Source organism: Myotis lucifugus, unplaced genomic scaffold (genome assembly GCF_000147115.1).
Source record: "Myotis lucifugus unplaced genomic scaffold, Myoluc2.0 scaffold_222, whole genome shotgun sequence".
Lineage (NCBI taxonomy): Eukaryota > Metazoa > Chordata > Mammalia > Chiroptera > Vespertilionidae > Myotis > Myotis lucifugus.
In genome coordinates this window covers 332477-355030 of record NW_005871270.1, presented here as the reverse complement: position 1 = coordinate 355030, position 22554 = coordinate 332477, and the positions used below count along the sequence as shown (strand labels likewise).

The window sequence follows — 22554 nt, the reverse complement described above, 5'->3', positions numbered from 1 at the left end:
CCGTTACAATGCACCTAATACTTTACTTTCAAAGCACTTAACACAACTATAGTGATTTGTGTCATTTTTTGGTGTAATACAGGCTTTTCTCATCTATTGTAAATTCAAGAAAGACAGGGACCATGTCCATTTTATTGACTACTTTATCCCTAGTGCTTGGCACATAGCACATATTAAAGTATTTTTAAGTGAATGCAAAGTCCCCCTAGAAGAATTCCAGATATCTATTCCAGACTAAATTGTTCATTCATCAAATGCCTATTAATTACCATATTTGTGTACTAGTTTGTATAGAAACTTGGTTTATACTAGTAGCTGTTATGAGGTCTTTGAGAGTATAATGGATCTGGGTTCAACTATTCACTAACCTTGTTACCTTGGGAAAGTTATTAATCTGGGACTCAATTCTTCATTTGTAAAGTGGGAGTCATTCCTAAATTGAGGAGCTGTAATGAGAATTTGATAATTTGTGTAAAAGTACCATGCTATACATATAGATAAGGGCAACTATTATTTGTAGTGATATTTATGATCAAATACAAGGTATTGTAAATCTCAATAATATATGTCTCAAAGAGAATCTAGGCCAAAAACCCCATTTGTTTGATTTCCCACTTGGATACCTGAACAACTCCAATGGCCAAGAATTTATCTCAGCCCACCTTTAGTGTCATCCTTTCACCTAGCCAACCAGCCATCACACGGTTGTGTCTATTTAGTAGTCTTCAACATCATGCCTATGCCCTATTAGGGCTTTTTTTACTTACACGTGGCAACTTATGACATATGGAAGGTTTACTTTTGAGCCTTCAATAGGTTGACTTTCAAACAAAATCTGAAATCTAGAACATGGGTTATAAGGCACTAAAATACTTGGTTCCTGCTTACCTATCCAACCCTCTCCTTTCCCTTTCCCACTTTTTCTTTCAAGTAGACTTCAAATGTCACTACCATACCAAGCTGTTGCACCACAAAACCTTTGCATATAATTGGATTATCCTCTCTGGCTAACTCCTATTAATTCTTTGAATTTCTGTTTAAACACCACATCCTCAAAGAAGCTTTTCCTGTCCTCTTTTTGGTTCCCATCACAGGCAAAGCTTCTATTGCAGCACTTAACCACTTTCAGTATTTCATTTAATGTCTATCTTCCTTACTAGACTATAATCTCCGTGATGCAGGAAACTCACCATGTCATGTTCAATACTCTTATCCTCAGGAGCTAGTGATGGTATGTGCTTCGTAAATATTTGGCTATAGCTTTCCTGTGCCTCCTGTCTTTTCTTTTCCAAGCTAAACGTACCAAATACAGGTTGACAGATTAAATGTGACTATCCTGGTTACCTTCCTCAAAGTGGTTCAGACTCTAAATGCAGTCTGTCACAAGCTATTCCTGCAGATACTCTTTCTAGACTCAGCTTTATGTAAGAGGAGTGTTGCCCCGAATCTGTAGTACAAAGCCAGAAGGCATCAATCTACTGTGGGGTGGGAGGTGGGGAGGAGAGGGGACGGAGCAATTTTTCTTTTAGATTCTTTAAGTTGACCTTTTCACAGGTTACATGTTACAGAAATAATACGCACCAGTTTTCCATCTCCCTCACATGAGGAAATGTCAATACTGGACATATGGCTGGAGTTGGAGTTACAGAACCTGGCTTTTACTTACACTTCAAACTTTATTTCCTACTATTCACTTTCCCAAACAATACACTGAGAGCTTTGGTATTTTGGGTACTTTACCACCTGCAACTTTACATCTTACTTCCTGCATGCAAGTACCCCTCTCTGATATTCATCCAGTCAGAAGAGATTGGAAACTAGGTTCCACCTCTTTCTAGTTTTTATTGGCTAGGCAAGACCCTTCAACTCTAAAGCTTTTGCCTATCAAATAAGGATAACAGTACCAACTTCATGGAGTTACAAACATTCAACAAGGTAATTTTATGTAAAGTGCTAAAAAAAGTATTAATTATCCTGAATTCTCATAGAACATCTCACTTTGTACTCTAGCCCATTGCTCCTAGGACTTCTCTGTGCCTATGCATAATCTGAAGACCTTGTTAAAATGCAGATTTGATCCAGAAATTCTGGACATTCTACATTTCTAACAAGCTCCTAGGTGATGCCCGTGCTGCTGGCCTACTGCCACACTTTAAGTGTTTAAGCTACCCCAGCCTTCACATTGAAGTTCCACAACAGCAGATGCCTTGATGAACTTACTTTGGTATTTTTATATCCAAAGCATCTGAAACTATCTTTAAATAAGTGTGTACTTAAATATTTATTTGGTTAATGACTAAATCTGTCCTCTAAGACTATGTCTTTGGCAGTGCAACTCTGAAATAGGCAATCTGGGACTGAGAAAGGATACATTGGGGATGGAATCCCTAGGAAAGCTAATCAGAAACTTTCTTCCCATTGTTTTCCACCCTCTCTTTAACATCATACAGGTGTCATAAACATGGGGAGACACTGAATCAAGATAAGTCTGGATAAAAAGAATGAAAGTACTTGGCACCCTCTATTTCTACCCATCATTTTTATATTGAAAAAGGCTTTGAAAACAAAGTCAATATTTCCAACTCTGGGATAAGTCCCAGAGACATCAAGAAAAATAATGGTACCTAAAAGCTACAAATATAACCCTTTGGCTTTCTGTATTCTCATATAGTCACACATGCTGCTTCTAATACAAAACACTGTTTTCAATAAAAATCAAATGAAGCAAGCTGCTCCAACTAGAACAGGAGATGTTAGGATCAACCATTTGATCCTAAGTACTTGAAGCAAATTTTTAATTGGATTCTGAAAATTAGGGTTTGGTTCCATTGCAAGGGGACTCACTTGGTCCTTCCAGTGGGTGGGAATTAGGTGTGGCTGAATAAATATAGTTTAGTCTTAAGCAAATTAGCAGTTTTCTCTTGTTCCTGGTTAAAAATCTCTAGTATGAGGAATTTTAAAAATATGGCCACCAGTTGTTTCCCATGGCATACTCAGCCCCACATTGGGCGCCTTATGTGCCGTGCCAGCTCAGCCAGGTTCGGTGACCCTGAGAGGGGGCAGTGAAGGATTGAGAACAGACAGACAAGAGAATAAAAGCTGGGTCTGGGTGGGACACTGTCCTCTCTGATGGAGAGCTAGCGACAGCGCCATGGGTGTCACGAGGCAAAGTAAGGGTGTGGTCAAGAAGGTTTCAATCCTACTCAACTACATGCACCTGAACGCTATCAAGCCCATATTACTCAGACACATGGGCCACGTGTTCGGACCATAGGTTCAAGCTTACAACTATAGCTGTTGGTTATAATTGTGCTGGGAGGGCTCTGCCCTCCAAGCTGGGACTCACACGTGGCCACGAGAGGACTGTGCCCTCTCATTAGTCCGAGGCTTGAACCTGTCCAAACACTGTAGACGCTCTCCACAATCATCTATATCTCCTTACTCTGTAAGTGAGGAAACTGAAGCCCACAGAAGAGATTAGCTCAAGATCTCAAGGAGTCAGCAGTGGCCTCAGCCTCTAAGATATGCCAGTTCCTGCCACTTTTTCTTTCAACAAATTTTTGATAATCCTGTTACTGTGATCTGAGCCAAGCAACAACTTGGGTACAGGGGGTGCTTTAGACATAGGGTGAGAAGGTGGCAAAATGAAATTCCCAAAGCGCTGACAAAACAAGGCAACAAGGTTTAAGGGTCAGAGAAATACTAACCACAGCATAATAAAGGGATGTTAGGAATGTTTGAGTCATTTCATTGCTAGCTAATAAAAGTGGTTGAAAATTTCATGAGGAACAGAGAATAAAGCTATTCCATTTATAAGAACACATCGCTTTCCTTGTCATTACAGATGTCCCACAGTACACTGAAACTCAACACATCCAAAGACCAAACTCATCTTGGTTTTCCACCTTCTTCCCAGAAACCCATTCCTTTTTTTTTAAATATATATTTTATTGATTTTTTACAGAGAGGAAGGAGAGGGATAGAGAGCCAGAAACATCGACCAGCTGCCTCCTGCACACTCCCCACTGGGTATGTGCCCACAACCAAGGTACATGCCCTTGACCAGAATCGAACTTGGGACCCTTGAGTCTGCAGGCCGACGCTCTATCCACTCGGCCAAACCAGTCAGGGCCCATTCCTTCCTTTTTTATTCCCACCTCAATTGGTTGCATCACTTTTACATATTCCTCAAAATGTTTTCCTCATCCTCAAAGAACCAACACCACTTGTTGTTTTGTTAATCCTCACACAAGGATATTTTTTCCATTGATTTTTAGAGAGAGTAGAAGGAAGAAAGGGAGGGAAGAAGGGGGAAAGAAACATCAATGTGAGAGACACACTGATTGGTTGCCTCCCACATGCACCCCAACTGGGACCTGTAACCCAAGTACATGCCCTTGACTGGGAATTGAACCCGAGACCCTATGGTGCGTGGGCTGACACTCTAACCACTGAGCAACATCAGCCTAGGCCCAACAATACTCTTAAAATTTCTCAATTTCATTTACTTTTCCTTCTGCAAATGTCAAAAATACTCTCACCAAGTTTGCCTTAATTACTTCAGCAGCCTTATTATCTATTCCATTTCAGCCCCTCAAATCACACTCATTTAAAGTGATCTATAAATTGTTATTTTGAATAAAGTCCTTCAAAGGCAAAATCATCAGTGTTCATGGTTTGGTTCCTGCCCACCTATTTCTACAGTAATCTCATTCACCTGGGTGCTCCCTGCTCTCCTTTTACTGCCAGCATGTCAGATTATTTGTAGTCCACTGGACACATGACTTCGTACCTCTGAATTTGCTGTGCCCTTCATGTTCTCCTTGGCATACCCTCTCCTTTCTACCCAGGCATCCTCTTGTGGGAGCTATTTTAACTCCCAAAGCTAATTACTCAATGTAAAAATGTTCTTTCCACAAAAAATTTTTAAGACAATAGTCACTTTAAAAAAAGCTTGATCTGAATAGACTCGTTAAAAATAGAAATGCACACTCCAGAAAATACAAGTGCACTTCCAGCTTATGTGTGGGATGAAAACTCTTTAGGAGTAAACAAGAAATGGGTGAAAAATTGTAATTTATTGAAACTCAACTCAAAAAATATAAGATGCTGTAGTGTACAATATATTACACAAAGCACCCTCAGGTGCACATTCAAGTCAAGTAAGAACTCCAATATCCCTAGCCCTCCCACCCTGGGATCTTAGTATTTTTTCCATTTACAATCATGCACACTTAATTTGAAAAAGGAAGCCCCAAATATATTTTTGATGTATTAATTAGCACCAAACAAGAGTACAGTTCCATTTCTTACTTTTAATAAACAAACAAACAAACAAAAAAACCCAATCAATAAACCAACTGGAGAGCTAATGGGCTCAGCTGATAGTGCTGACATAGATATTATACATTCATGTAAATACACAGCCTAATCTACCTTAAACAATGGTACGGCTGGTTCTCAGCCTTTGTTCGAGTTGGCAATTGTCCCATGTTGCAGTGTTGGAGCCAGTCTGTTTTGAAAACAAAATTGCTATTTAGGAACTTCCTACACAAAGCTCATCTGTCTTTTTTGTTGGAAACAAGTCTAAAATTGGTGTGGAAAACTTAGATCTTTCAAGGACAACCACTGGCCGAAGATAATGAAGCTGTTTTAAGGCAAGCTCTCCACAGTCTGTTAATGCTTTGTCCAATACAACCCTCAGGTTTTCCAAGGAAGGAACTGTTGTTGTCTCAGCTACTATTAAAGGTGGGATTGCAGTCAGGTTCTCATGAATTGCAGAGTCACTGGAAGAATGAGGTATGTCAGCTTCAGGGTTGTTGTCCTTCACCATATTATTTACTGTCACAGTCCCTGCTAAGTCATTACTGGATTGTGAAGAACTACTTAATGTTAAGTGCTCTGAAGGCTCCCAATCATCAAAATCATCATCTTTCTCTTCACTTTCCTGAATAAACTTCAGAAATGAAGATTCAAATCCCATAGGTTTATAAGTCTTCAAATCAAATGATCTGGGATGTGGGTGCTTCCTAAAATTCTCTTTTGGGACCTGGGTTGAAATTTTTACAGTGTCTTCTTGCCCTAAAGTTTGCTGCCCACTTTCTGAGTCTTTGATCCTTGGTAAAGGCAGCTGGAAACTCGTGAAGTAAGTCCCATTTTCAGTTCCATCAGGATCAGGTATGGAATTTTCTATTTTACATGGGAGAGGCTGAACTATATTACATTGTTCCAAAGAAGTGGTTTCTGAACTATGGCTGCATTTCAAAGTTCCTCTGTAAAGCAGGGTATCTGCCTCAAATACTTGGTTGTTTTCTGTACATCCTTTCTGACCTTCATCCCTTTCACCTGGATTAAGGGAATCAGTGCTCTGGACAGGTATGCTATAATCACCTGGGTAGTGGCTGTGCTTTATGTGCTCTGATTCACAGCTCCCATCTTCTTCTTTTTTAATATAGGGCTCTATTTCAGAAGGGGGTTCCTCTTTAATTTTGGTACCGTACTTAACACAAATGACAAGATTTCCCATCTGTTGCTCTAAGTAGGCACTACTCATCTGATGGGTACGTTTGTAATGCCTCACTATGCTACTCTCCAACTTCACCACAGAGAAGCATCCTTGAACCATGCAGGGGTACTGTGTGTGCTCAGAATGCTCCACACACATATGGAGGGCTTCAGCTCTTGTTTTGAAAGTAATTGGAGTTTTCTTATCTTTGATTAAGCTACATTTTTTAGCCTTAGCATTAAATGACCTCCTGGTAGTCTGATGTTCATGCCCCTGAGTGAGAGTTGTTTGACATACCTTTTCACTCTTTAGTAGCCTTTCATTCGCCACTTTCTGGCTTCTAAACAGATCGTCATAATAGTCCCTATGTCGGTAATAGACATGTTGAGAATAATTACTGCGATGGGTGAAAATCTGGCCACAGCCATTAAGATCACAATGAATTTCATAATCTGAATGTATTTCTCCTTCAATATTATGCTGTTCCATCAAGTGGTGCTTCAACTTGCTGAATGTATAAAAAACAGCAGGGCACTGAGGCTGGTTACAGGAAAACCTTGCTGCAGATTCAGCATCAGAAAGCACTTTAGGCTCTGTAATATGGTTTAGATTATGAGAGTCAGTACAGTGCTTAGCAAGAGCTTTGGAACACAGGAAGCGTTTGTTACATTCTTTATATTTGCAAGCAAATATCTTTTTACATTTGACAAGTTCCCTTTTGGTTCTTGCTTTATCTTTCTCTAAACATAACTGTTCTTTGTTGTACTGATGTACAGTTCTGTAATGGCGAATCAAGCCTTTTAGATTGGTGAATGAGGAATTACAAGTTTTATGAATACAATGGAATGGTTTGTGGTATTTATTCAAAATATAGCAGAGATTTCCTTTAGCAACAGTTCTCCTGCTACCTCTCCCCTCTCTTCCTTCTTGTTCTTCTCTATGGCAACCTATTGGTGATGAAATATCAGATGTTTTGCTTTCTGTTTCTTCACAAGATGACTCCAAATCTGTTTCTGAACAGCATTCATCCTTTTTGGAATGACAGTGTGGCTTCTCAGGGTTTCTGTTGGGATCACCTCCAAGTTCGACAGAACAATCATCTTTCAACCTGTCAACTGAGCATGGGCCTTCATGATCACATTTTTCATTATCTAATAGTTTGTGAGTTACTCTGTCACTGCCAATTTGATGTTTATTTTTATAATGAATCCTAAGGTGTGTTTTTCTTGTAAATGATCTCTGGCAAATATGACACTGGAATGGAGAATAACGATGTTGAAACATGGTTAACTGGAGGACTTTTTCTTTTGAATAATTATGCTTTTTAAGATAATGCATCAACAAAGCCTCTCTGGTCACAAATTCATATTTGCATCCTTGAAGCTCACAGAAAAAAGGCTTAGCTGCCAACTGTGCAAGGTACTGACTTGGCATATTTTCATCTTGATTCTGAAAATTAAGGTCTGTGATAGATGAAACCGATTGAAGAGACTTAGCACCACTGGATGGGTACCCCTGCAATGACCCTGAGAAAGATCCATGTGTTATTGAGTTTTTCAAGCTTAAATGTTTCAAGCGCAACAGAAGTTCCAACATGGTATCCTCTGTACATGGCCTTTTAGAAGCACAAATGGAGGCTTCTGAAGAATAACCTTGATGTTCTCGTTTACATTTAGCATGAATATTGTGATCTAGACCTTCATCTGGGGAGTCACTGTTTGTATCTGAGCTGGGTTTAGGCTCTGCATCAAACTTTACAGTTGTCTGACTGTGTTCATTATCCAAACAGGGAAAGAGATCTTTTGTCTTTTTGGGTTTAAAATGATATGGATGTACCTTTCGTAGATGCTTCTGCATCCCTCTTGCATTTTTGTAAGTGGAACCACAGCCATCAAAACCGCAGGTAAACTTAGTCCCATCAAAACAAACTCTTACACTGGGACATTTTTCTTTTAAATTGGAGGACACACAGACTTTCTCGTGAGATAATAATATATCCTGCATGGTTTCAGAGTGATCCAATGTGTCAATTAACTCTTCATTCATAGAAGCTAAAGAGCTATGACTTAACTGATCACTAGAATTACTGTCACTGTTTTCTTTCAGATTTTCTGCAGTTTCTATTTGGGAACTAGCTGATCCTGTACAGAAAAGATCCTCAGGTAAATGTGATTTATCAGTCTGGTCAAGTAGATGGGGTTTTTCACCTGTTGCAGGCTCCTCAAGTTTCACTGATTTCTTCACATCTTCATTTGAACTTTCAACATTATGCATTAAGAGGTGATTCTGGTATTCAATTTTGGAATAATAGAACTTTTTACAGCCAACGAAGTTGCATGTGTAAGATGCATCCCTAAAGTGTTGTGCTTCATGGTGGTAAAGCTGTCCCAAGTCACTGAAAACAATATTACAGCCATTTAATTCACATTTGTAACGCAGATCATCATGTTTTTGTTTATGGTTAAGTAGTTCATTCACTGATCCAAACCGAGCATAGCAATCTATAGATACACACATATAAGGTTGAGGACCACAATGCACTTGTTCATGCTCCCGCAGGTGAAATGCAGACATGAAATGTCGTCGACAATAAGTACATTTCTCTCTCCTATTTTTCATATCCAAGTAGTGCTTGGCATTTTCATCATTATTTTGGTGTTCAGCTTTAAGATGTACACTTAAGTACTTAAATTGCTTAAACACACGGGAACAGTCTGTGCCAGGACATGGATACAAATCTCTGTCTTGCAGGTGGCAATCTTCTAATTTGCTGAATGTGACATATTCATGAGACTCTCCTTTGGCTTGTTCATTCAATGACTGATTTTGCTCCAGGGCTGCAGAAGGACTCTTGGGACAAATTCCCTTTTGAGAGCCTTTCAACAGTAATTTCTTTCTAGAACGGTCTCTTCTGCTTGGTGGCATTTTAACATGTTCCATCACATGAGGAACAAATATTTCTTTTCTCTTGAACTTTTTAATACAAACTGGACACGTGTAAATTCCATCTTCCATGTGCATCTTAGAATGATGAAGAATTCTGGCCTCTATACATTCCCGCTTACATAACAAACAGAAAAATTTATATTGAAGCCACCTCTGGTATCTTTCAGAAGAACCAGCGGGTTTTTTATCTCTTTTCTCCTTGGGCTGATCTGTCAAATCTCTTCTTCTATATTGTTTATCTTCTTTACCTTCCTCATAGTCACTAAGAAATGACTCTAAAACATCTGTGTCATTTATAGACATTTCATAGCCACTTAGATCATCATCAGAATCTGAGGCCTCCTGTCCTAGAAGTTGGTGGCAGTGTCGTTTTAAAGTTTTCCAGTCCCAAAATTCGGGATCAAAAGGCCAGTGGGCTTTTAAAGCTAATAAGAGCTCACATCGGAGAGAATTTGGAACTGGTGCATTTTCTTCATCAAATTTTTGATCTGGTTGAATATACAGTTCCTCCAGCATATTAAACCCATCCACACTGGGTTCAATTAAGAATTCTGTAAGCTGACAGGCTCGTCTAACTTCTAAATCTTCTGGTAAAAGACAAGCAATTGTTTTACAAACTGATGCCTTCATTTCTTCATCCTCAGCTGATCTGAGTTGAAGAGCTCTGACACATAGTAAAATTGATACTCCAAGACCAGCGTCTTGTGCCTACAAGGAAAGCAGGGAAGGAAAGTTATTATTTATTATAGAAAGTTATATAAACTCCATATTAAAGCATCCCTAACTCTCAAGGAATTAACCTATGTGCCAAACATAAACAATAAAGGCACATGAATTCAAAGGAATTCAGGATAAATAAGGTCACCAAAGGATTAAAAAAGGATTTACATTGGGTATAAAGAATAGGGCTTAAATAAATAGGTACAAGAAGAAACACATGTATGAGTAAGTCTAATAATAGACTTAATTCAATGTAAAAAATGCATGTCTTATGAATACTTGGGTATTTTCAAAACCTCGAGGCTAAAATAAACATTCTCCTCATCTCCTCCTAAAAGAATTAGTACTTTAAAGTTATAGATTTACTGAATCTCAAGCTTTCCATGGGAAAAAAACAACAGAAATCAGAAAAACTCCCTATAGCATTAGGTTCTCAGAAATTAATAAAAAAAATCAGGAAAAGTATCTGATAATTTGTGATAAAAGGCTAATGCACATAAGATGACTTTTTAAAATATCTTTATTGATTTCAGAAAGGAATGGCGAGGGAGAGATAGAAACATCAACAATGAGAGAGTATCATTGATCGGTGGCCTCCTGCACGACCAGGGCATGTGCCCTTGACCAGAATTGAACCCTGAACCCTTAAGTCCACAGGCCGACACACTCTATCCACTGAGCCAAACCAGTTAGGGCCAAGATGACTTTTTTATAGGAGGGGCTGAAATGGAATGGGAAAATAATCTGAGCAAAGAAAAGCGGGATCATATTGGCAGAGTAGCTTAAAATGCATTACTTAAGAGCACAGAATTTCAAGTTGGACCTTGACTGTCTTTGAACCCCAACTTCACTATAGTGACAAGTTCTTAACTCCTCTATGCCTCAGTTTCCTCATCTGTAAAATGATGATAATAGTGGTAATATTAGATTTTCCTAACATTGCAATAAAACTGAATTAAGATAATATAATTACTACAATGTTGGCACATAATAAATATTCAACAGAATACCATGTGAAATAACTGAGGATAAATTCCACTGTTCAAATCAGTAATTAATCTGCTAAACAATTTTTTCCATATTGGGCACCATTCAAAATGCTGGAAACACAAAGAAATAATTGCCATAAATTTACAAAACCCTTACTACATCCTAAGCACTATTCTAAATAAGCTCTTTGCATACATTATCCTCAGTTTATAAATGAAGAAACCAAAGCTCAGAAGGTTAGTTGCCCAATGGCACTAGCTGGTGAGCAGAGGAGCAAAGATTTAAACTTAAAGCAATTTTTTTCCAGAGCCTAAGTTCTTAACCACTTCATAGCATATACTGACTCCAAAACTTAACTGACTTCGCTATATCCCATGTGCCCTTAATCCAATTATCATATGCCAAGCCACTTTTTGTTCCTTCAGCTTCTTGGTTTAACTTATGTATGTCCATCAATTTCTTCAAAATTCAGATCCACGTTCCACATCCTAATTCTAATTTATTCACCAATCCTTTAACAAGTAACTGCTTGGCATATCTGTTCAGAATGTATAATAGTATTTCTAGGTGTTGGTTTGTATTTTTTTTAAGTATTCACACTGACTTCACAAATTTTACCATTTAAACCAGATTAGGCTGTTTAAAAAAAGGGGGTGTTCCAAAAGACATTAAGTACTAATAATTTGTTGAGAAACCATGATTTATAAATTCACTTGGCTTTCTCCAAGTCATCTGTGCTCTAATTTACAAGTGATATTCTGATATCACATTATGCAATTTGTCAAGATTGGTCTGGTCCTGCCCTAGCTGGTTTGGCTCAGTGGATAGAGTGTCGGCCTGCAGACCAAAGGGTCCTGGGTTCAATCCTGGTCAAGGGAACGTATCGTGGTTGCAGGCTCCTTGGGCTCTGGCCCTGGTCGGAGGCAACCAATCAATGTGTTTCTCTCACATTGATATTTCTGTTTTTCCTCTCTCTTTCACTCTCCCTTAAAAAAAAAAAAAAAAATCAATGGAAAAATATCCTCAGGTGAGGATTAACAACAACAAAAAATAATAAATAAAAATAAAAAAGATTTGTCTAGTCCCAACTGCTGCAAACTAGGTGTATGTCCTTACAAATCACACATGTTTTGCAAAACAGTAGTACCATATGTTTCACCAAAAGGGCCCCATGATCAAATGAACTTGATTCAAAATGATCCCTCTATTTATATCTTCCACTTCCAAATATAACAACATCTACATTAATTCTGTCATACTATTTTGAAAGTCTTGAGACCATGCATTCTCTAAAGTAATCCCTTCCATTTATGACTCAAGTCATAGAATTAAAGTTTAACTACTCTGAACACCTTTAAATAATAATCTGTCTTAAGCTCCTTATTTCTAGAAAATTGAAGCCCAGAAAATAAAGAGGTACTATGACAAGGCCTTCTCCATTATACACGGTTGCTATCTGCAACAGACCTAATGCCCACACCAACTTTCAGCATCATTATCCCTTTCCATCCCAAGGGCTATGTGACTGGTTGCTAGCTGTCTCCATATATCCTTTCCCCTCCTCTTCTACAAAAACAGATCACCTGCCCGGCCAGTGGGCTCAGTGGTTGAGCGTCCATCTATGAACCAGGAGGTCATGATTCGATTCCTAGTCAGGGCACATGCCCAGGTTGTAGGCTCAATCCCCAGTAGAGTGTGTGCAGGAGGCAGCCAATGGATGATTCTCTCTCATCATTGATGTTTCTATTTCTCTCTCCCTCTCCCTTCCTCTTTCTGAAAATCAATAAAAACATATTTAAAAATAAAACACAGACCACCTGATTTTTATCTGGGTTTAAAGTCACCCAGAATAATAAATATATCTCCTAGCCTCCCTTGCAGCTAGATGTAGCTCTGACTCTGTGTGTGTGTGTGTGTGTGTGTGTGTGTGTGTGTGTGTGTGTTTTGGAATGAGGAAAGGTATGTCAGAGTATGTTTTGTCCCCCACCTCCCTTCTTGCTATCTGGAATGGAGACATTACAGCTAGGATTGGAATACTTTTTATTTATTCAAATCATAAGAGAAAGTTTTTTTAGAAAGTTACAGAGGTGATCGAAGTGAGCCAGCTGGGCTTCATCGGCTCAGTAAACAAGTTACAGAAGCAAAAGAAGGGCCTTTGGAGCTTAGGAGAGAGAAAGGCAAAGGTAATGTGCCTGGGGGGTGGTGGTGGGGGGGCGCGGGGAAAGAGAGGGAAGGGAAAGTTTTGAGTGTGCTCCCAAGCTGGAGAGAGCACTTTGGAATAATTTTTAGAATATGAGATGAAAGTTATTTGTTGATGAAGACAAAAGGAATCTGGGTTTCTGATATGTGGAGCCACTGAAGCAACCCTGGCCTGTCTACCTGGATTATCTACCTACATGAGAGAGGGAGGAACTTTTATCTTCTTTAGACCACTACTATTATGGGATTTCTACCATTCATAGCAGAACTAGATCAAAATTGATATAGGTTAGGTTAGCCTCTCTCTTTTAAAAAGCTAGAAACAGGTCTCTCCATTTGAAAGAAATTCTACGCTCACTCCCCTTCCATGTATCAGTCCATCTTTTCTATCCTTTAGACCAGCGGTTCTCAACCTGTGGGTCGCGACCCCTTTGGTGGTTGAACGACCCTTTCACAGGGGTCGCCTAAGACCATCCTGCATATCAGATATTTACATTACGATTCATAACAGTAGCAACATTACAGTTATGAAGTAGCAACAAAAATAATTTTATGGTTGGGTCACAACATGAGGAACTGTATTTAAAGGGCCAGAAGGTTGAGAACCACTGCTTTAGACCAACTATGGTAAGTAGGGTTATAGTAAAAAGTATCCTAGTCTGTGATTAAGAGAAATGGGTTCAGGTTATACAGATGTACATCAAATTCCTGGGTCTGAGTTAGAAACCCACTATTCCTAATCCTCTAGCAACTTTTTCATGTTCTGTGGTTCCTTGTGGTAAGTAGAATTCCAAGGCCCTCAGTGATCCTCACCTTTGTATATTCTCATTCCCTTGAGTGTAAATGGAACCTGTAAATATGATGAGATTTTATTCCTATGATTGTATTATGTTATATGGCAAAAAGCTTTTGCAGATGTAATTAAGATCCCAATTCAGTTGATCTTTAGATGGAATACCTAAGTGGGCTTGAACTAATCACCTGATCTCTTTAAATCTAAGTCTGGAAGTCAGATGGAAGAGGTCAGATTTGAAGAAAGAGGATTCTTAGTGCCTTTCCTGGCTCAAAAATAAAGGCATGGAATGAGGGAGGTTTCTAGGAGCTGAAAACAGACTGTGGCTAATATCCTTCAAGAAAATTAGCACCTGAATATAGTCAACAATAAGAATGAGCTTAAAATCAGATTTTCTACAGAGCATCCAGATAAAAACAGCCTGACCAAACACCTCAATCTCAGCCTTGTGATACTTTACGTAGTGAACCTTGCCACATTGTGCTGGACTACGGTACTACAAAATTGTGAGCTGATAAATGGTGCTGTTTTAAGTGCTAACTTCATGGTAATTTTTTATGTGGCAATAGAAAACTAACATTTTCCTTAAAGATTAAAAAACAATTTTAAAAGGCCAGTTGTAACACTAAATTTTTAAAATAAGGCAAGTTCTATAACTACTTGAACATGTTCTTTCTGTGATAGAAGACACAACTTCATTCATAGTGATTAGAAATAATTATCACCTAACTTATTTGATCATGAATTTGCTTTTGACAATTGTTTTAACCTTTTTCTATCTTCATTGGAGGAAACTAGATCAACATATTTCAAATAAAGTGTAGGATATGGAATGATGCATTAAAGGAGATAGGGAATATCAAAGATACAACTGCGCCTTGACTTTAGTATAATAACAATTCTTGGGGAAAAACAATAAATTAAAAATAAAAACAATTCTTGGAAATTGTCAAAGAAGTAACGCGTAAAACATACCCATTATAGATATGGCTATATGAAGAACTAAATAATGAGAAGATAATAAAAACAAAACAAAAATAGAGAATAGCATAAGACTCACCTCAAACCTCTAGGCTAGTAGTCATAGCATATAGGATGAGGCAAAAGTAGGTTTACAGTTGTTCATACGGAAAATGGCGTAATAATTAATACAAGATGAACTGTATGTTGCATACTCACAACTTTTGCCCCACCCTGAATATCTATAAGGCTTAACTCAAAAAACATGGTTTTTATATATGGCAATTCATTTTTGGAAATATTTACTTCCTAAAAATATCTAACTTATTTCCTATTTGCACAGAAGTTTATAATTTGTGTAGATTTTATTCTGGAACTATTGTTCTATTACTCCAAACCCCAGAAAAATGTATCATTACATCTTCAAGAAGCTGGAAATGCAATTATATTTTCTTCATTTATAATTATTATGTTAATCTGCAAACAAACATGCTTTATAACTATTATGTTAATTTGCAAAAAATATAGGACACTGTTTTAGGAAAAGTAGATGTAGGGTGATTGAGGTGACAGCAAAGAAACATAATCTTCCTTTCCTCCAATGGTCTATCACATTAAATTACTATTTCCCGTTAAGAAAGGAAGTCAATCTTCAGAAACACTTAAGATAGGTCCAACTCCATAACTTTATTAAACCCCAATATTCCTCATTTTTCCTTATTTAAAATGAGTTGCCTGAGAGGTATCTCTTGCCTCATTTCTTCCCTCCAGGACAATCAGCATAAAAAGCATAAATTACTCACTTCAGTCTGTACAACTCTAATGAGGCAAAATAAATGCTGCTGTGTTTTAGCTATGACACCAAACTGACGACAGCGCTCCAAGAAAGTGTCTATAGAAGGGTCAATTCTTCTTTGCAGTTTACTCCAAAAGAGAGTCAATTCCCTATAAAACAAAAAATTAAGGTAAAACACTTAAAGCAACTGGTGTTTGCTATAAACCTCTCCAGCCCATTTTTTGGAATGTCATGATGTACCCAGCCGGCCTGGCTCAGTGGTTGAGCATCGAACTATGAACCAGGAAGTCACGGTTCGATTCCTGGTCAGGGCATCAAACCCAGGTTGCGAGCTGGATTCCCAGTGTGGGGTGTGCAGGAGGCAGCTGATCAATGTTTCTCTCTCATCATTGATGTTTCTCCCTCTCCCTTCCTCTCTGAAATCAATAAAAAAATATTTTTTAAAAATGGTTACCTTTCTCACTTGCATGACTACTCTAGTTACATTACCACTGCTAGACATCTATATGAAACTCATTCCTCCAGCACTTAATTTTTACAGATAGCCAAAAATTGGGGGGCAAGGGAGAGCAGAGCAAGGTTAATTAAAAAAAAAAAAGCCACACATCTTTTGAGATCAATACTATGATCACTGCTATAAAACAGTAAAATATTTTAATGTGGTAAATGTCTCTGAAGGAAATTTCTATAAGGATAAAAAACTGTTTGGGATGATAGTTACATAGTATACATTTCAAAAATTATCTTCCATGGTGACCACATTAAAGGATGACATTTCTAGCTCAGTCAGTCAGAGTCATCCCAATAAACCAAGGTGTGGGTTCGATCCCTAGTCAGGACACATAAAATAATCAACCAATGAATGGGTGGTAGGGGAAAACGGGGGGAAAAGAGAGGAAATTTATAATACTTTCAACAATAAAGATTTTAAGAGAGAGAAATCAGCCCGCCCGGCTGTGGCTCAGTGGTTGACCATAGACCTATGAACCAGGAGTTCAAGGTTCCCTTCCCCATCAGGGCACATGCCCAGGCTGCAGGCTCGATCCCCAGGGTGTTCATGAGGCAGCCAATCAATGATTCTCTCTCATCAGTGATGTTTACCTCTCACTCCCTCACCCTTCCTCTCTGAAATCAATTAAAAAAAATTTTTTTTAAATAATCAGCCAATGAATGCATAAATAAGTGAAACAACAAATTTCTCTCTAGTAAACAAATAAGTATGTGTTTAAAATTAAGTGTCTGCTTTTATTACCATACCCAACTTTACTGTCATATTTTTACAAATATCTCTTGTTAAAAATACCACTTTAAAAAAAGTCTTTGTAAAACAATAGAAGGGTAAAAAAATTTTCCAAAATCTTAAATTTTAGATTATATTTTTCTTTGAATTGCTTTGAAGGAGCTTACTTTTAACAAAGTGTGAAGTGATTTTAAGATTTTCTTTTCTCATTATAGCTCCTTGAGAGGCCAATAAGAAGGAAATCCCTATTAATCCTTTCCTGCTACAGGGGAACAGCACTAATCCTACAGCCACTAACATCCTTAGAAGGGCTAATGGTAGCAGAGTGAAGAGAAGAAAAAAAAGTATGGGTCACTATAAAAGGGAAGCTGTATCAGGGTTATTAAAAGAACTGTGTTGACTGTAGTTTTAAAAATAGTTTATAACACATCCCATATGTGATTTAATGTATTCTTTGCACTGAAAACCTAACTATAACTACCAGATAGTTTTTTCATTAGAGGCAGAGGTTAACTGTGACAAGAAAAATAAGAGTTTGTTCTTCAAGTGAATATATCTGTTTTACTGAAGGTAAAATCTCTAATCTCTAATGCATAAAAAACAACCACCTCTACTTGATTTAGTAATCAAAAACCTCACTGCTTCGCCCTAGCCGGTGTGACTCAGTGGTCAGAGATGGACAAAGGTTTGATTCCCAGTCAAGGGCACCTACCTGGGTTGCAGGAGGCAACCAATCGATGTGTCTCTCTCACATCAATGTCCGTGTCTCCCCCTCCCCCCCGCCCCCCCCCACTTCCATTCTAAAAATCAACGGGAAAAAAATTTTGGGTTAGGATTAACAACAATAAAAACAACAATAACAACAACAAAAAACCTCATGGCTACTTAATCATTTTTTAGATATAATCCACAATGATTATTACAAAATATATTTTAAGCCCCTATCCCACATAACTCTGGCATAGGAACTTGGTGGTAAAGACTGCCATTTGAATTAGTCAAAAATCCTTGGCTTGAATCTCAGATCTACCATGTTAGCCTTGAGACCTTGGGCAATCACAAGACTTCTCTCTCTAATCTCCCTGATCTTCCACTGGCTACCTCATCTATGAAATGATTATTATGAGGATTGGGTGAAATAATTTACAGTACACAAGTAATATTTCTATATAAAATAGTAAACAAAAAGAAATATAGTGATATACAAAATGCTAATAACATAAAACTATGCAAATACACATAGACACTCCAGAGTGAGATGAAGGCTAAAGCGTACAAAAGAGTTATTAGGTTTTCCTATAAACAAAATGCTCATTTCAACTTCAGGGCATCTTTAGTTTCTGAAATACTCAAGGCTCCTCTAATTAAGATAATGCACAAATCCAACCTATTTTTTGAATTAAAACTCAAATACTTTTCTTAAACACTGGTGTACAGGAAAATCTTTTTCTAACTTCCTATAACATCATCCATACCACTAATCTGATTTCTTACTGACAGACTCTTGCATTTTAGAGGTTTCCTGTGTATCAGGTCTTCTGGCCTAAATAGACTCAATACAGTTAGAATGAAAGAACATGGGTGACACCTACTGTTTCCTTTTTAACAACTAAGTAGTCAGTAGGCCAGTGATGGCGAACCTATGACACGTGTCAGAGGTGACACGCAAACTCATTTTTTTGGTTGATTTTTCTTTGTTAAATGGCATTTAAATATATAAAATAAATATCAAAAATATAAGTCTTTGTTTTACTATGGTTGCAAATATCAAAAAATTTCTATATGTGACATGGCACCAGAGTTAAGTTAGGGTTTTTCAAAATGCTGACACGCCAAGCTCAAAAGGTTCGCCATCACTGCAGTAGGCAAACAAGATATAAAATGGAATGAAAGCCAAAATAATGCAATTCTGCAATATAGTACCAAAGTTGCGAAAGAAATTACTATTCAAATGGATTACTTTCTCTAGTGCAAGTCTGACCTAAAAACCTAGATAATGAGTAGGTTTCCACATAAGAGGGGGAAAGTGACTACCAAAAGATATAATAAATGTAAAGGAAAACAACCTAACACCAATGTTTCATAGTGCCATAATTTTATCTTCAAAGAAAAAGGCACATATTAGAGTTAACAAACAACCCTATATGGCAGCAGTTCTCAACCTGTGGGTCGAGACCCCTTTGGGGGTCGCCTAAGACCATCAGAAAACACATTTAATTACATATTGTTTTTGTGATTAATCACTATGCTTTAATTATGTTCAATTTGTAACAATGAAATTGGGGTCACCACAACATGAGGAACTGTATTAAAGGGTCGTGGCATTAGGAAGGTTGAGAATCACTGCTCTATGGGATGACAAAGATAAGCTCAAACTTTTTACCCTTTATTTTTGGACTCTTCCAGGAAAGATTAAACCAATGATATCATTAATTAAATGGATTAGCTTATAAACAAAATTTTATTCACAAGTCATCATTTAATTTGCTTAGATTTTAAATTTGAAACAAACCAATGTTTTACATAAACCCTAACTGCTATACTATGCACTGATAAATAAAGGGAATAAAAAGTAAATATACTTACCAAGAACTATATACATTTGCAGTTTGGAGCTGCTGGGTAAGGTAAGTCGTACAAAGAACAAATGCTGTGTTATCCTGACCCTCGGATTCCAGATTACATATGATGTCTAGTATTTCCTTGCAGTCGACCTTTGCAATCTATCAAAAATGAGATGAGTAAGTAAAAAAGAAAATAGTAACTTTCCTGTACACTTTGTTGTATAATGTAAAGCTTCCATTTTGATAATCGGTGAGGCAAGAATTAGATAGAATTTTCTTCTATGACCTAATGGCTGAGTTTTATAGAATGAAATATTTTATATAAGAAAATATTAAACATAGAAGAGGATACTATAAAAAGTTCCACTGCAGTCCTTACATAATAAAAACATTAAAGTACAGTTAAAAAAAATTACTCATGAACACTGCTACTATCTAAATGAGTCAAATTATGTAGACTAACTTCAGGTTATTTTCAGCTGAAGTACCATCATATTCCCCATTTTTTATTTTGTTTTCAATCTTATTCAAGTCACTCCAATTACAGATAGAAAAATAAAGGGCTTACCCTTGCTGCCAGTAGGGCTAGCGGGAGACAACTAAGAAACTGTTTTAAATATAAATGCTGTATTAATATATCACTTTTCATATAAATAAGGAAAAAATATTGTGGGTGAGTTTTTCAAACTGAAACACGTATCTTTTTCATTTACACTATTTATGGGAATCTTAAAAAACAAATAAACAAACAAGAACAACCTCTGGGAAAATCAGTAAAATTTTCTAGGGCTTTTTTAATAAATTGATAAAATAGGAGAATAAACCCTCTAAAGGTCCCTTCTCTCTATCAAGAACAATCTATTTCATGACTGTTTCAGTATTATAAATGGGTGCAGGAGGCAACCAATTGATGTGTTTCTCTCACATCGGTGTTTCTCTCTGTCTTTCCCTCTCTCTTCTACTCTCTAAAACAGGGGTCCTCAAACTTTTTAAACAGGGGGCCAGTTCGCTGTCCCTCAGACCGTTGGAGGGCCGGACTATAGTTTAAAAAAAAACTATGAACAAATTCCTATGCACACTGCACATATCTTATTTTGAAGTAAAAAAACAAAACGGGAACAAATACAATATTTGTATTTGCATATGGCCCGCGGGCCGTAATTTGAGGACCCCTGCTCTAAAAGATCAATGGAAAAATATCCTCGGGTGAGGATTAACAAAAAAAAAAGAAAGAAAGAAAGATCAATAATGAGAGAGAATCATCCATTGGCTGCTTCCTGTACATGCCCCCTACTGGGAATTGATCCTGCAACCCGGGCATGTGCCCTGACCTGGAATCAAACCAGGACCTCCTGTTTCATAGGTTGATGCCCAACCACTGAACAACATCAGCTGAGCAATTTTTGTTGTTGTTGTTCTTAATATGGTTCCTATCCCTAGGGTTTATGGATATTTTAAATAATATATTGTGACAACTTTGGAAATCTGATTCCCCCATCTCTTTAGGGTTTGTTATTGTTACTATTTGTTTATTTAGTGACTTTATTGGAATAATTCTGTTAAAGTCTATATACTTTGTCATGTGTGGCCACTATAAGTCTTTGCTCAGTTTGCTTAATGGTCAGCTACATATTCAACATATTCAGGAGGTTTGTTTAAATGCCTTGAACAAGTAGGTCTCTCTGCTTTTGACAAGCAGCTCTGTTTGTGTGTTAGGGCATGCTTTCAACATATCAGTAGGTAGTTTACAACTCTGCTTTGCCCTTCATTTCCTAGTTGTATAGAGCCCCAAGTTAAACAAGAGGTGAGGGATTAGGGCCTTCTCGGGTCATTCCTTAGTAGACACATAGTCCTGTACATGCATGTTACTTTCCAGAATCCTAGGAATATATTCGAGGTTTTCAAAGTCCCCTATCCCAGTTTTTCTTCTTAATTTTTTGACCAATCTCTTGTTAGCCTTACTAGTTAGTAATGCCTCCTCAGACAACTGTCATGTTAATAAATTATCACAAATTTTTTTTTTGACACATATTCTAGAGACAGAGCTTTTAGCAGAGTAAACTCTTGAGTCAAATAAAGACAAGTCCTGAGAATGGAGCTTTTTAGAAAATTGCCAAATAGGTCAAAGAGCGACAAGTCATTGGGGATGGGCTTTTGCAGAGTTCCAAAACCATTCTGCTGTTTTCTTGAGTGGCTTCTAGGCTGCTGGTTTTTACAGCTACCGGAGTTTCAAAGCTGCTTTCAAGGTTACTGTGAAGCTGGTAGGGGGCAGATGGGAAGCAGGGAAAGTTAAAATGCCACCAAGCTTGCTGTTCTTAACTGAAATTCATCTGTTTTTCTTCACTAAAAACCTCCTAAGGTTGTGGTAAGCTATTACGTAATTTCCAGAGTTCTGAAAAAGTAAATCTCATCCACTCTCTGATTTCAAATGCTGATGACTTGGAACTCTTAATTTCCATCTCAGACCGCTCCCCTAAATCTCACATTGTGTGACTGCTCTCTGCTCTCTTCTTTGTGTTATTTATCTTTGTATCCCCAGTGCCAAGTAAAATCGTCCAATGAATGTATGTCAAATGGCTGAAAGGCATGTCTATTATTTCTTACAATAACAAGTGAGTCTAAAATTATGTCAAAATAAAATGTCTATAGAGAACAACATAGACTGATGAAAAGGGACAGATCCAAAGACTGAGAAACAGCCATCAGGCTATCAATCCCCAGAAGGAAAGTAGGGGAGGGTGGGGGTAAGGGGAAGAGATCAACCGAAGGACTTGAATACACGCATATAAGCCAAACCAATGGACATGGACAACAGGGGGATGGGAGCATGAGTGTGCAGGG

General features: G+C 37.7%; 1 protein-coding gene across 6 annotated transcripts in view; it reads right to left on the bottom strand.

The window, feature by feature from the left end:
- Positions 1–5059: 5059 nt before the first annotated feature.
- The window catches only part of RLF (rearranged L-myc fusion), a 64031-nt gene continuing 46536 nt past the window's right edge, over positions 5060–22554 (bottom strand). For all 6 annotated transcript variants that reach the window (XM_006098140.3, XM_023761906.1, XM_023761908.1 and 3 more), the window contains 3 exons: positions 19736–19872; positions 15917–16058; positions 5060–10159 (listed from right to left, as the gene is read on the bottom strand). In XM_006098140.3, the coding sequence (XP_006098202.1) occupies positions 5537–10159; positions 15917–16058; positions 19736–19872 (4902 nt within the window). In that variant the 3' untranslated portion in view covers positions 5060–5536. The remainder of the gene's footprint in view (positions 10160–15916; positions 16059–19735; positions 19873–22554) is intronic.